Genomic DNA, 14,271 nt, shown 5'->3' with positions numbered 1-14,271 from the left:
GCTTTTGTAGCAACATATTACTTAGATTTTGTAACCATCACAATCAATGCAAAGGCACAAAAACAGAAAGCCTCTTAATGCTTCTTTATGCTACTGCAATAAAAACAGTTTCCTTCAAAAATGAACACCGAATTGTTGAATTTTTAGATTTGACGCAAACTTTGAACCTACTCCAAATAACGTTATACCTGTTTTCTAACAGCCACAAATGCTCAAAACTTCAAAGTTATCCTCACTCAGCTTAACACATCACTAATTGATCAAGACATATGGAAATGAAATTCACACATACCTCCCCCGAACAATATTTTCTTGGAGAAGTTCATGAATAATATTAGCTATGTTTGAGACATTCACTTTGTTGATCAGACCATTAATTGACTTCTTAAGAGCTTCCCAGCTCATTCGCTGGTAAGCCAAACTATAAAAACAAAACAGAAACAAGTATGGCATTATTAGAGAATGGGATCTCAGAGCACTTTACAAAAAGGTAGACACCAAGCAAGTAAGGGATCAAAAGAACAGATATTAACATGGGGAAAATAAAAACAAAAGTCTTCTGTGGGCAAGAAAAGCACTGACAACTTCCAGAAAACAAAGGCACAGTGACTCAAAAACAGCTGCTAATGACCAAGTGGGAAATAATGTGTCCAAGGTATTTGTATCTGCAGGTGAATTGGGATTTGTGTTCATGAAAGCTCACTTCCACTTTTCAGACTGCCATGGAATGGTAACTTAGCCAAAGAAGGAGATCAAGGATGAAGTCAAGGAGTAAGTAATACTATATAAGAAAGGCAGCTTCAGGGAAGATACTCACTTTGCAACACAGGACTGGAAAATCAAACCTGATTTACAGCAATGAGTTGCAGAGGAGGCGCATTAGAGACAAATGCACGGAAGCATTAAAATACAGAAACATAAATGGACACAATGTACAGAATGCTATTTATTGCTTTCATCGAAGCAGTTCTGTGCTGTAGGTTGGGTGAAAGCCATGTTGGGGTGTGTCAATAGTGTAATTATGGTAGTGGTAGAACTAGAATTACAAAATTAAAATACATTTAAAGACTAGAAGGAGGATGGTGATTCAGTGTTGACTGCAAATGCTGAAGACGATTAGGATATATTTTGGGTTTACCGGCGCCAAAAGGTACTTTTGAAGAAGGTGGAAACAGTGTATGGAAAGGGATATTGCTGAAGTCAGTAAGCAAACGGCTGAATGCAAGTCTGATGAATATCAAGGAGCAAGTTTCAGGCTCATGATACATTTGATGAGGGCTGCAGAGGAGGTGTTGGGGAAAACATTGCAGCATGCAGGGGAATAAGAACTCTGTTAGCAGAAGGGCACTAGACGTAACCAAGAGTAATCAAAGGGGATCAGTGTGCAGGATTGTGAAGTTGTTTCTCAAAGGAAAGAGAGTGGAACGATATGGCATAGTCGCAGTACATGTAACAGAAAGGAATTGAAGATAAATGCTGAGTACTAGTCATCTTGGTGATTGAGATTTAAGGCCTCAGGATATTACATTGTCATGGATGTTGAAGATCAACAAGGGCAAGGAAGTCAGCAACAGGGGAAAGGATGGATTCAGGTAAAAATTCATGTCACCCAGAAAAATTCATTGGTAAATACCATAGAGAGTAAAATCCAAGAATTTGATGAAGAAGGCATCTGGCATGACAGAGGTCAGGTGTTCAAATGTTGAGGGCTGCAAAGAAAGAAAAACGAACTGGCAGCATAATGGGATAGATTGGCCACAACAGGACAGAGATATCCATTTGAGAAAAAGACGTGGTGGGATACAAGTACAAATTCAGGCTGGATAACTTGATAACAAGATTTCAGTTGGGCCCAATATTAATGCAGTACTCAGACAGGAAAATATCAGCTCGGCAGCAAGGTGGCACCGTGCTCAGCACACTGCCTCACAGCTCCAGGTACCTGGGTTTGATTCCAGCTTAGGTCACTGTATGTGGAGTCTGCACATTCTCCTTGTGTTTGCATGTGTTTCTCAGGGTGCTTCAGTTTCCTCCCACAGTCTAAAGATGTGTGGGTGAGGTTGCGTGGCCGTGCTAAATTTCCCCTTAGTGTCCTGGGATGCATAGGTTAGAAGGGTCAGCAAGGTAAATATGTGGGCTTACGGAAATGGAGCCTGGGTGGGATTGTTGTTTTCGGTGCAGACTTGATGGGCTGAATGGTCTCCTCCAGCACTGTAGGGATTCTATGATATCCTTTGTAGGTGAATGGACACTTTGATATGTGGTGCAGAGGCACTGAGCAAGAGTAAGCTCCCAACTAATTATTCAGTTACAATAACTGAAAATATTGGAGAAACTCGGCAGGTCTGACAGCATCTGACGAAAGGTCAACCTGACTTGAAACATTGGTTCCATTCTCTCTCCACAGATGCTGTCAGACCTGCTGAGTTTCTGTAGCAATTCCTATTCTTTTTTTCAGATTCCAGCATCCGCAGTATTTTGCCTTTGATTATTCAGTTCTTTTCCTATCTGAAAGATTCATCAAGGGCATGAGGCAAGCACTAGCAACAAGTATGATTCAATACAACTGTTGGTCATACTTCAACTAATACGTAAAGGAAGTAAAATCTTATTCTTTAGAGTTATATAATCTATATTTACAAAACAGATTTACTTTTGTTTCCAAATGAAATTAAATATTAATTACATTTAAAAGCTATTAGGTTATTAAAGGTTTGAAACATTCATATTCTGATACAAAACTGCTCAATATCATTGCGAACAGAGTTTAAAATCAATCCTGAATATCTCATACACAGGAATAGACTCTTGAACCAGTTCCAAACCAGCATCCAAAGAGGATGAGACAAGAGCATAAAACCATCTTCATATTTCACACCAATTAGTACTTCTGCAATTTCAATGTGAGGGTGGATGGAATAGAAATGGCACTCAGCATGGGGCAGAAGATTGCTGAAGTATACTACCGACATAACGTAGATGAGCTCAGCACTAAATTTCATCAAATGTTGTGGCCAAATGAGAATACAACTTTAGGGCAGACATGCAATCACTTTATATCTTAAAATTTTACCTAGCAAAGTGAATAGAACAAATCTTCACTTTGTTTTCCACTTACCTGCTTTTGTCAGCAATTTGATCTTGCATCATCCTTAGACGGGCAGGAGGAATATATGCTCCACCTGTCCGTGTTAATATAGGATCTAACTCTGCCTTTTTCTTTTTCGTTGGTGGTTCAGAAGAGCTTTGAATGGCAGTTTCTTCCTCATTTCTTGTTATAGGTGATGGCGATTTTTGTCTTTTCCTGTGATCTGATTCACAATCCACGTTCATTTTTTTTTCTTTGCCTCTATCTCTAAATTAAGAAGCAATTATTCTAGTGAAGTCCTCAAAAGATTTATAATACAATTCATATGAAAAACCTTAATTCCAATCACATTTGTGTAAACTTTCCCATAATAAATTATGACAAAGCTTATTGTGAAAACTATGAAAATATATGTTGCATCTGTCAATGAATCATATCACAAAGGAGGCCAAAGGAGATCATCATGCAAGACAACCACGCAGCAGTAAAACAATCTCCAGCACATTCTAACTTCACAATACCAACACAAAAGGTGGCCAGAAACTGCAGCATGATCCTCAACCTGTTTATCGAGGCATCGCCCTTCACAGAACTATCACATATGGACAACAACTTATCAAGAATGCAGTAAAATTTAAATACTGCAACAATCTCCTCAGCAAACTGGCTGGTATATCACGGGTCAAAGGCCAAGACTCGAAGGACCTCTCTTTCCATTACATACTCAACTGCAGAATTCTGTGCCCCAGTATGGTACCAATCTGCCAACACCAAACTTATCAATGCATAATCGAAGGATGTGCACAAACATCTTCTCTGACCAACTGAACTGGTACCCAGCCTGAGCAAATTGCACCCTTACCCCACATCAGGAGGAGGAAAATTGCAACAAGTAAGTTACTTGAGAAAGTCTTCATGAACCCAGGGCTGCCCTTACTCCATAATTTCCTCAGTCAGCCAGCAGCACGCCTTCCCTCATGCCACCCCATAGTTAAACTCACCATGTCGAGGAGTAGCAGCTGAGGTCCCATGGTGGGAGAAAACATCCACCACAAACCTCTCGTCACTGATGCAATGGTTCGTCCACCCAGCTTTCATCTCCCAGGGCAATAGTGGGCCTGTTGAACCTTTTCTAAACTGACCAAAGCCTCTGTGTAATCATTTAACATAGTGAGGTCACCAAGACCATTCGGGCTGCACCTGTGGTGCAGTCCAAACAACGACTCACCTAGTCAAGGGCTGGCTGCTTACTACACTTGAAGGTGAGCTTAAATACCTCTGTTTAGCCACTCATGAGGTTATTTGCTTGGCTCTGTGCGACTCTGAACACACAAAACAAAATAACTAAATACTACATAGACTGACTGACCATTGTTATTTCAAGCTTTAGGTTTTTATGATTATCTCAACCATTGTCATTAATAGTCGACATATTTCAAAATAGGAAAAAAGTACCTAGGGTGCAGATTTCTATCATTATATCTGCCATTACTAGATGGTCCTCGGTCACAGGCATTCCTGTCAGGATAATCCCTTGGCGATCTTGACCGTGACTTAATAAGACCTTTACGCCTGGAGAAGAAAAAGATAAAAGGTTACACTTTCAAAAACCACACTTTTCTGATGAAGTGCAGTCCAGATTGAACATATAAGGAGGCAACTTCAAGTTTTAAAATGAGATACTTTAGATAAGCTTACAGTTATCACTAAGCTGACTGTTCCATTTGGATTTTCATTTTATTTCCTCAAGCGATCACCAATAACCCAATAGTTTCATCCCCTATCTATTATCACACGTCCGAAAAGCTTTACCTTTTTAAAAGCATTTCAGTCTTGGACTGCAAAAGTTGTGAATTTGTTTTGGGATAGTGGTGAGAGACAAAAACTTTAACACTGCACATTAAATTTGCTTATCCTGGCCAATATTCGGCTCTTGTTGCATTTCTCAGAGTTTTCCTCTCTTACAGGATTTAATGCTGCACCAACAAGTTCTCATTTCTTACAGGATTTAATGCTGTACCAATAAAATCTCATCATCCTATTTGAGGAACATCAGTGGTAAGGAAATTCTCGGACAGAATTAAACTCTACTTGGAGAAGGAAGAATTAATCATGGACACTCAGCATAGTTTTGTCAGGGGGAGATTTTGTCATTAACAAATTTGATTGAATTTTTTTGGAGAAGTGACCAGGTGCATTGATGAGATCAGTGCAGTTGATGTAGTCTACATGGACTTCAGTAAAGCTTTTGACAAGGTCCCATGTGGGGGACTGGCCAAAGTGGTTAAAGAGTCTATGGGATCCAGGGCAATTTGGCAAATTGGATCAAAAATCAGCTGAGAGAGAGGAGGCAGAGGGTGAAAGCCTGTGTCCAGTGGTGTACCGCAGGGAGCAATGCTGGATGCCTTGTTGTTTCTAGTACCAGAGGGCTCTTCTTGTGCTGTAAAACTCTTACAACCTCAAGCTGTGCTCAATACTATATTTCATCTCTTTACATGGTAGCTTGTCATTACTTATGTAAAACAGCCAAACTCAATTCCTCCATTGTTAAAATCTTCATCCATGCTGCTGTCAACTGAAAACTCAACAATTCGAATGCTTCCTGCTTACCTTTCCTTTGTTACAGTCGCCCAAGCTCTTAATTACATCAGGTGCATCTGTCAGCAGCTTTTTCCACTTCCCCATCTACAATAACCAACACTGGCTCCCAGATCTCAAGCACTGTAAATTTAAACTAATCATCCTAATACTCAAATCTCTCTACAGTCTCGCCCCACTCAATCTCCTTCAGCTTGATGGCACCCCAATCGCATCCTTTGGTTCTATGTTTCAGATCACTGGTGCAATCCTTTCCCTTCAGACCACTGCTGAGATCAGCTTTAACAGTCTCACTCTTTGGAATGCTCTCTCCCAAGTCTCTTTGCCTCCAACACTTCTCTCTCTCCCTTTAAAAACATTTTCAAAACCAACTTCAGATTATTCCTTCTAAACTCTTCCTTCTAGGTTTAATAACATTTTCAATTACTATTTATGGAGTGCCTTTTGGTGGCTTTTTACATTAAAAAGATGCAACATAAAAGCAGATTGATGTTGAAAGAATACCTTAGTTGAATTTTGCATCTGCAACTATGCTTTTTCAGGTCTCTATCGATTCTTCCAACTGCAGATTGACATCTCTACGTTTTATAGCACTGTCTGTAAATTGGCACAGTAGCTAGCACCGCTGCCTCACAGTGCCAGGGACCAGGGATAGATTCCTGGCTTGAGCCACTATCTTGTGTGGAGTTTGCATGTTCTCCCTGTGTCTGTGTGGATTCCTCCGGTTTCCTCCCACAGTCCAAACACGTAAAGGTTAAGTGGATTGGCCATGCTAAATTGACCCTCATGTCAGCGGATTGGAGGGTAAATGCATGGGATTGCATGAGTAGAGCCTGGGTGGGTTTGTGGTTGGTGCAGACTCCATGGGCCGAATGGCCTCCCTCTGCAATGTAGGATTCTATGCAGGATTTGTATCAGTTTTTTCCCCCCTCTTTTCTAAGCTTCTGATTATTTTATGGTCACATTTGTTTGACCAGTGCTTGCTAATATTTGGTACGCTTTGATTCTGTATCATCAGAATAATGCAGTAAAACATATTCCAGTCAATATTGAACATCTTGCAAATCAATTTCCTTCACTCTCTGATCACTTTGCTGCAGTTAGTCCATCTGGCTCCCAATCCTGTCTTTCAGGGATTATGAACCCTCTAATATTATTTTCATACTGTACCGACGCAAACTAAAAATAACAACGTTTATGATATGGCACATTTAAGGGGCGATCAATAACTGCTTTTTGAAATAAATGAAAATGGAATGTTTGATCTCTGAAAAATACAAATAATTTCCTTTGCATAGTTTATGATTAAATGTAGTTTTTTAGAAGGATCCTCTTTTAAGCATTTTACTGCCAAAAGGAGACATGTTACCAAAACCTTTTGTTGATTTACCAATCGATCAGCACCCTTTCTTTCCTCTCATAGTATAAATTATGAAGGTTTAAAATTTGGTATTTTTGCGTTTGTCCTAATAAGTACAACACAACAAATTTCAGAGACATATCTCACTTCAACAATATTCAAGTTCTGTACAACTGACTCTGTTTATTTATATTAATTCATCATTTTAATTTAATGTAGAGATTGAAAATTGGAACAGATTAGCTTTTCAGAGTCACAATTCCTGACGTGCTGTAGTGACATGCGGTCCCCTCTGATCCTGTCAAATCTGCATGTTACACTTTTTTTTGTGCACCGTTCCCAGAGACACTGCAACACCGGGCTGACACGCAGAGCAGACGGAGCAAGCCCCCACCCTATCCAAAAATCAACTCCATATATGGTCCCCAGATATCAGATATTATCATCAGATATTAAACTGATAAGAACAGATACCACACTTGATCTTAGCCAAACTTTCAACAGGTTCATACAGGACATGACTTAGATGTGGCCACATAAATAATTTATAAAACAACACTACAAATAACAATATGCTTAAGTATCATTTTACAAAATTGAAGGGATGTAATGTAATGGGAACAGAAACATTAGAAATATCATGTAAATACATAATGTCGCAAAACCTCTCATCATGTTTCATTCTTACAGTGCAAACACCTGCACAAGAAATTCCAATAAGAAAAAAACAATGCCATCAATGAAGGCAGGCAGTAGCATTCAACCTGATTTACAAGCAAATTGCAACGATGTTGGCATCAAGACTCTGACTGATTCAATGGTTCAAGAGTTTTTTTTATTCCAATGGGAAGCATTTAACAGCAGAAATAAATGACTATCCAAGCTATTTTGCATTTAGCACTACGCCTGAATTAAATTGCAGGTATGTCAACAATCACACACTTAGCGCTTTGATCAAAACTTGAAAATATTTGTTCAGCTCAATGAACTATGTTAGTTCTAAAGGGCAACAACCCAAGATAACGTATACAATCAAATTGTACCTGTATTCAGGTGAAGAGCTTCTACGACATGGACTACGGCTGTCTTGCCTCTCCTGACTGGAATTGAGCTGAAAGGATAAAGATTGCATTAAAAACGAAAATCTAACAGAGACAGCAATTTAAGTATTTATTCTGTATCCTCTCTCAAGCTTATTCATCAAGTACCAATTTCCTGCTGCTCCCAAAAAGCTAATTCCACTTTTCTAATTTCTCACCATATTCTTGCGAGAGGCACGTGGATGGCTGACAGAAAAGGTACATGCATGAATGTGGGGGTATTGACACAGAGGGATAGGCTCATCAGGGGGCTTGGATGCAAGAAGTTAGATCGAGAGACAGTGATCAGAATTCTTCATTTATTAGGGTATAAATGATCCTGATCCGACTCTAATGAATGTCTGAGCTCTCAGCCAAGCCTCATTTTGCATTCTTGGAGCACTGAAACACCTGAGCTACAGGAAAACATTGCTTGGTTGACACCCATCTGGTAATTGTAACATGCTCATTTACATAAGAGCAAGAGATTTCAAGTGCTCGCGGTTTCTGCTATTGATACTTTAAAACTCTGGATTGACACATATTGACTGCAGTAGAAATTAAATTTTTGATCAAGAAGTGGAAAATCATCAACAAATTACTTACTTTAAAGCTTTCAAAAAAATTCTACTTTCAGTCGGGTTTATTGGTTCTATAGGGTGCCCATTGAGTAAACGGGCATGCAAGGGCCACAGTCTGACACACATGTATGAGAAAAACCATTTCAACTTATCTTTCGAAAGATTCTTTCATGCGATTATAGTTCACAAAATCTTTTAAGGAAACGCGAATCACAATTCTTTGAAAAGCTGACCCAACTCCATAAAAATTGTAAAGGACAAGGACAGCCCTATTCCTGCAGGTCACAAGTGCAGGCTCGTAATCCAAACCAACCGGACCCTTAGAATACTCTGCCAAAAATCAGAAACCCTCAGCCATCCCTTTCATCCCTCCACGGAGTCACACTAATACCATGTGCCAACATTGTTGTCTATGCCGACATTCAATCTTTGACACTGAAGTGGCAAGTAACATGCGCTCTACCTAGGTAGCAAACAATGGTCACCTCAAACAAGAGAGAATCTAATTATTTAGCCTTAACATACAATGGCATGACCATCTCTGAATTCTCGGACATCAACATCTTCACCCACTGAACAAAAATGAATTGAATACGACTTCAGGTAAAAATAGGGATTCTGCAGCAGGTAACTTACATCCTGATGCCCCAAAAGCCTGTTCATCATCCACAAGACACAAGCCAGGAATATTCCCCAGTTACCTGCATGTCTGCAGCTCCAACGACATTCAAGCAGCACGGCTTCATCCAATACAAAACAAGCAGCTTGATTGGCATCTCATCCACCACCCTGAACATTCATTCCTCCACCGCCATGTAGAATGGAAGCAGCAGTGTGCACCATCTGCAAAATGCACTGTAACTCACCAAGCCTGCTTCAACAGTACCATTCAAGCCTATGACCTCAAGTATCTCGAAGGACTGGGGCAGAAGACAGATGGGAACACCACAACTTATAAGTTTTCTTCCAAGGAGAACACCACCAAGTTGAAACTAAATTGCCATTTCGTTCAATGCTACTTAGTCAAATAGCTGGAATTCTCTTGCTAACAGCAATGAGAGAGTACCTACACCAGCAAATGCAGGGGTTCATTGCCATTTCTCAAGGCTTAGACGACAAAATTTTGACCTTGCTAGCGATACTCACAGTTCATGGAAATATAATTTTAAAATACCAAAGCTTTCACACACTGAAGGTTTCAATAGCAGATTAGCTGAAACTAAAGCAAAGTTGAGCAATGTTATGGAGATGGAAATGGGTGATTTTCGTGATGGCGATAACATATGATTGGAAGCTCATCTTGTCTTCAAATGCAACACAAACATTGCAAACAGGCTACTAGTCTCAGACTATTGCCAGGGAGAGGGATGGATCCCCCAGCTAGGGAATGGAGCTTGAACTGGGAAACAAGAAGAATGCCTTCAGTCTTTCTCATATTTAATTGGAGGAAATGTTTGCTCAACCAGGACTGAATGTGTAATAAGCAATCTGATAGTTTGGCAATAGTCGAGGAGTCAAGCAAGGTGGCGGTGAGTTAGAGCTAGATGTCAGAATATATGTGAAAATACATACTGTACTTTTTGGATGATGTCACTGAAGAGAAGTTTGTAAATGAGATATAGGATTCATCCTTGGGGGACATGAGAGGTAAGAGTGGAGGAGTGCAAAGAGAAGCCGTAACAACTGATACTCTGACTATGACTGCATGGATATGGACAAAATGAGGTTCCAATATTCAATGTCACATAGGATGTCATATGTGACCTTGCTAAGTGACATTTCAGTACTGCGCCAGAAACAGAAATCTGATGGAGGATTCAAACTCAAGGTTCTGCGAAAAACGAGCACAGATTTGGCAGTGAACAACATGTTCAAGGACTGTGGATAGGAAAGAGAATTGGAGATGGGTGGCAGTTTGCAAGGATGCTGGGGGTCAAGGGGTCATGACAACAAATATAGAGGAGACAACATCCGAAGAGAGAGCCATTAGCAATGTTGCCTCACGTAGAAACCAGGTCACTCAACAGTTGCATCTTTATTGTGTGAGACTTGGGGATTTCTTAGTTGCAGAGTTTAAATTCTGATAGACAAGATAATTAAGGGTTATGGGGAGAAAGTGAGAAAGTAGAACTGATCCATTTCAGATCAGCCATGATCTTATTGAATGGTGGGGCAGGCTCGAAGGGCTAGATGGCCTACTCCTGCTCCTATTTCTTATGTTCTTAAATTCAAGTTAGTCACTCCAGTAATATGAACAAGAAACTTCATTCAAATACACATGGATAATACAATTGCAATTATTTAAGAAAGTGAATAGTTCTCAGGTACTTATAACCGCACAAAGCCTTCAGACTGACTAATGAATAATCTTACCTGAATCTGGACTACACTGCTTTTCATTTTTTGGACAGCTGTACCACTGCTGGCTGCACTCTCTTCACTATCTGAACTGCCTGAAATTGCCCCATCTTCTGTATTCACAGGTTTCTCCAAATTACTGGTGTCTTCTCTGCTAGGAACGGTCTCGCCATTGTCCTTCAGGGAGCTCTCAGCCATTTCTGTGCCTGACCAAAATTTCAAAAATATTTATGAACACATTTTGCACCATACTTTTAATCAATTTGAACCAGAAGTTAAATAAAGCTACATATAAAGAGTTGAAATAATAAATGGTTAAAAACAATTAGTTCATGCAACCATAATTAGCTGTAGAACTAGTTACAGGCTTTAACTACATATCTATCAAACTGATTCCAAATTAGACAATTAATCTCCTATTTAACAGTGCTTTCTCAAGTATCCTCTGTTCATATTAAATACGGTGCCACATTACAGAGGAGAGTTCATTAGGAAAATACATTAAGTACTTATTCCCATTACATTTTTTCATTAAAAAGAACTTGCTCTGCCAACTTGCAGTTTTATTCTGACTATTCCAAGGACATTGTAAATCAGGCATGATATTCTGCACAAAAAAGATGAGGTTTACGAATTATATACAGATTTTGCCACATCCATAGATGAAGAAAACATATACAATGAGGTACTTGGACGTATGTAGGGGTGTAGACATTTGAAAAATGCTAAAATAAATTAACAGTGCTGGTTTTAAATGTTTAAAAAAATTGAAGCATTTAAGTGCAAGTTTGAAACACAATTTATGGTCTCTGTAGCCATCTTCTGGAAGCACTGATCCACGATTCAATCCCAACTCAAATGCAATAAATGAGGCATCTGAATGTCATAAGCTGCTGAATTTGGTTCATTTGTATTCTATCTACATCCACACTAAACGGATTTAGATCAAGAAAGAAATATTACCATGTGCCTCTGAAGGGGCAAAATTTAATTCGGCTTATTCCACTACTAACTTATTATCGAAGATTTGGAACGCAATTTTAAAAACAGTTACGAACCTTTCCATCTTATTTCAAGTTACACCGCTACACTAATGAACTGCCACAATGGAACTACTTGGGAATCTCTTATGAAATGGGAAACTAGTTAGGATGAAGTGCCTTGGAATATTTAATACATTAAAAGCACTAATATTAATGTGCATTGGTATTCTAAAGTATCGACCACCAGCCCAAAACACAGAACTTTCATGCCAGGGCTACTTAACATTTCAATTTAGTATTCATAACTCATCTGAACGGTCAATTCCAAAATCAGTTTTAAGATTATGACCTGGATTTTCCAGTCAACAGTGATTCAGAGAGGGTTGCTGCTGAGCTTGAAGATCACTGACAAGGTGTTGCCTTTTCCCAGTGGCAGGTTAAATTTGGAGTCAAGTCAAAGAGATGTTTTGATGTGCACAGGTGATCGTGTCAGGAATGCAGATAAACACATTCAACTATTCGCAGAAAGCAAAGCATGAAGTTACAAGCAGTTTAATATACTTCGCTTTTAATATATATTTTCAGAGAACGAAAAGTGACTATGATTGAATTAACATGAAAGCTAAACTAAGGATAGCCTTTTTTAAAATATGGAATTTTTATCACAGTGGAATTTGACATTCTATAAATGTGAAATTGGCATTTCAGTGTTAGTGAGGGCATTTAACAGAAATTATGAAGTTCGGACACGTAAAAACCCAGCTGCGTTTCCTTCAACAAGATGTGATTTTTTTCAAAGATTCTTGCATTGAGATAAACAGTATAAACATGAAAGTTCTCATGTATTGCTTGGCGTCTAGGGTATTTCTGGAAAAGTGCAGAATAACTGACAGCTTCTGGACTTGTGCACTATCCTGCACTTGTATTGATTCAAAATGCTGCTGTTACTTTCTGCGAATACTGACAGTTTTGCTGCCTGCAAAATCCAAGCCATTATTCTTAAAATACCAAAGTATCCAACTGCCGTTGGGAAGATATTAACTTCAAACAGATTAACTCATAACGTGCCCTCTCCTGGCATGCCTTCATCACCCAACCCACAGTAGAAATTAGAGGTTTCAGTAGCAACTTAATCTCCTTGGATGAAGGTGCTTAAATTGAAATAAAAGTCATAAAGAAAAACTGTGAAATAATGAGTAAATTTTAAAAAATTATATGCATGCTAAAAAGAAATAGTTTGATGAATTCAACATGTTTCATGGGAATTGACTAGAACAGATGTTGCAACAAAGTTATCATTGTACAACTCATCTTGGCTCAACCACATATAGTACCGTGTGCACAGTTCTGGTCTCCATGCATCCATCCAGCACCCTCCCACTCTCCAACACAATGCTCCCTCCTCCCAAAGGAAAAAAGAGGCACAGGTGAAGGTGCATAAAGATTAACAAGGATGATAACAGAATTGAGAGATTACAGCTACTGAGAAAGACTGAACTGCAACTCTCCAGCTCTGGAACAGAGAGGCTGAGGGGTCAACTAAATTAAAATTCATAAAAATTATAAAGGGGTTTGAAAAGGTAGACATGGAGAAGGCAGATGTAGTAAGTCCAAGAAAGTCACTAATAAATTTAAAAAATCATTCTGGAGAAATTTCCTCACCCAGAGATTGATCAGGATGTGCTGAAACCTGAAGTAAACCACACTGATGCATTTGAAGGGGGTTCCAGATCAGTACACAAAGGAACGGAACAAGGAATGGAGGGATACATTGATCGGTTCAAATGAAGGGGACTGCCGGGGTCATGCTCTTGTGGAGTGCAAATACCAGCTGGCTGAATGGCCCATTCTCTTACTGCCCCTTTACTGTAAATTCTACATAATCAATTACTATTAACAAGGGCAGAGTTGTATGCCCCTTATGATTGTGCATTGAGATGGATGGATTCAATTATATGGAGAATTTTTTTTTGTTTGGTTGCTTATCAAGAGAAAGAAGATTCCTTTTCAGCCAAATTAGGATTATAGAAAGTATTATCCTTAAAGTTATACACAATGTTACAAATGTAAAGGTTTTATAAGATTGGTCTGTTTTGGGACTGCTTTAATTTAGGGTAAAATGGGAGGAATGACTACTTAAGGGTCAGTGTAAATTATTACTGTGTCCTGTGGGTTTTACAATTGCGTTAGAATAGGGGAAAATATCTTCTGTAGATTAAAAACA

At 39.1% G+C, this 14,271-nt stretch overlaps 1 protein-coding gene and 1 non-coding gene across 2 annotated transcripts in view; both read right to left on the bottom strand.

Annotated features, from left to right (window-relative positions):
* cwc22 (CWC22 spliceosome associated protein) overlaps window positions 1-14,271 on the bottom strand; it is a 107,171-nt gene that overhangs the window by 69,384 nt on the left and 23,516 nt on the right. The window contains exons 3-7 of the mRNA XM_080198896.1: window positions 11,080-11,270; window positions 8,090-8,157; window positions 4,544-4,660; window positions 3,119-3,355; window positions 293-421 (exon numbers count right to left, since the gene is read on the bottom strand). Of these exons, the coding sequence (XP_080055022.1) occupies window positions 293-421; window positions 3,119-3,355; window positions 4,544-4,660; window positions 8,090-8,157; window positions 11,080-11,270 (742 nt within the window). The remainder of the gene's footprint in view (window positions 1-292; window positions 422-3,118; window positions 3,356-4,543; window positions 4,661-8,089; window positions 8,158-11,079; window positions 11,271-14,271) is intronic.
* LOC145350404 (U2 spliceosomal RNA) lies at window positions 7,370-7,552 on the bottom strand. The gene has a single exon (XR_013888190.1). It is a non-coding gene; the product is annotated as a U2 spliceosomal RNA (small nuclear RNA).

Source organism: Carcharhinus amblyrhynchos, chromosome 11 (assembly GCF_965287045.1).
Source record: "Carcharhinus amblyrhynchos chromosome 11, sCarAmb.v2.hapA, whole genome shotgun sequence".
NCBI lineage: Eukaryota > Metazoa > Chordata > Chondrichthyes > Carcharhiniformes > Carcharhinidae > Carcharhinus > Carcharhinus amblyrhynchos.
Note: the sequence above shows the minus strand (reverse complement) of the source record. Positions and strands in the feature narration are given on the sequence as shown.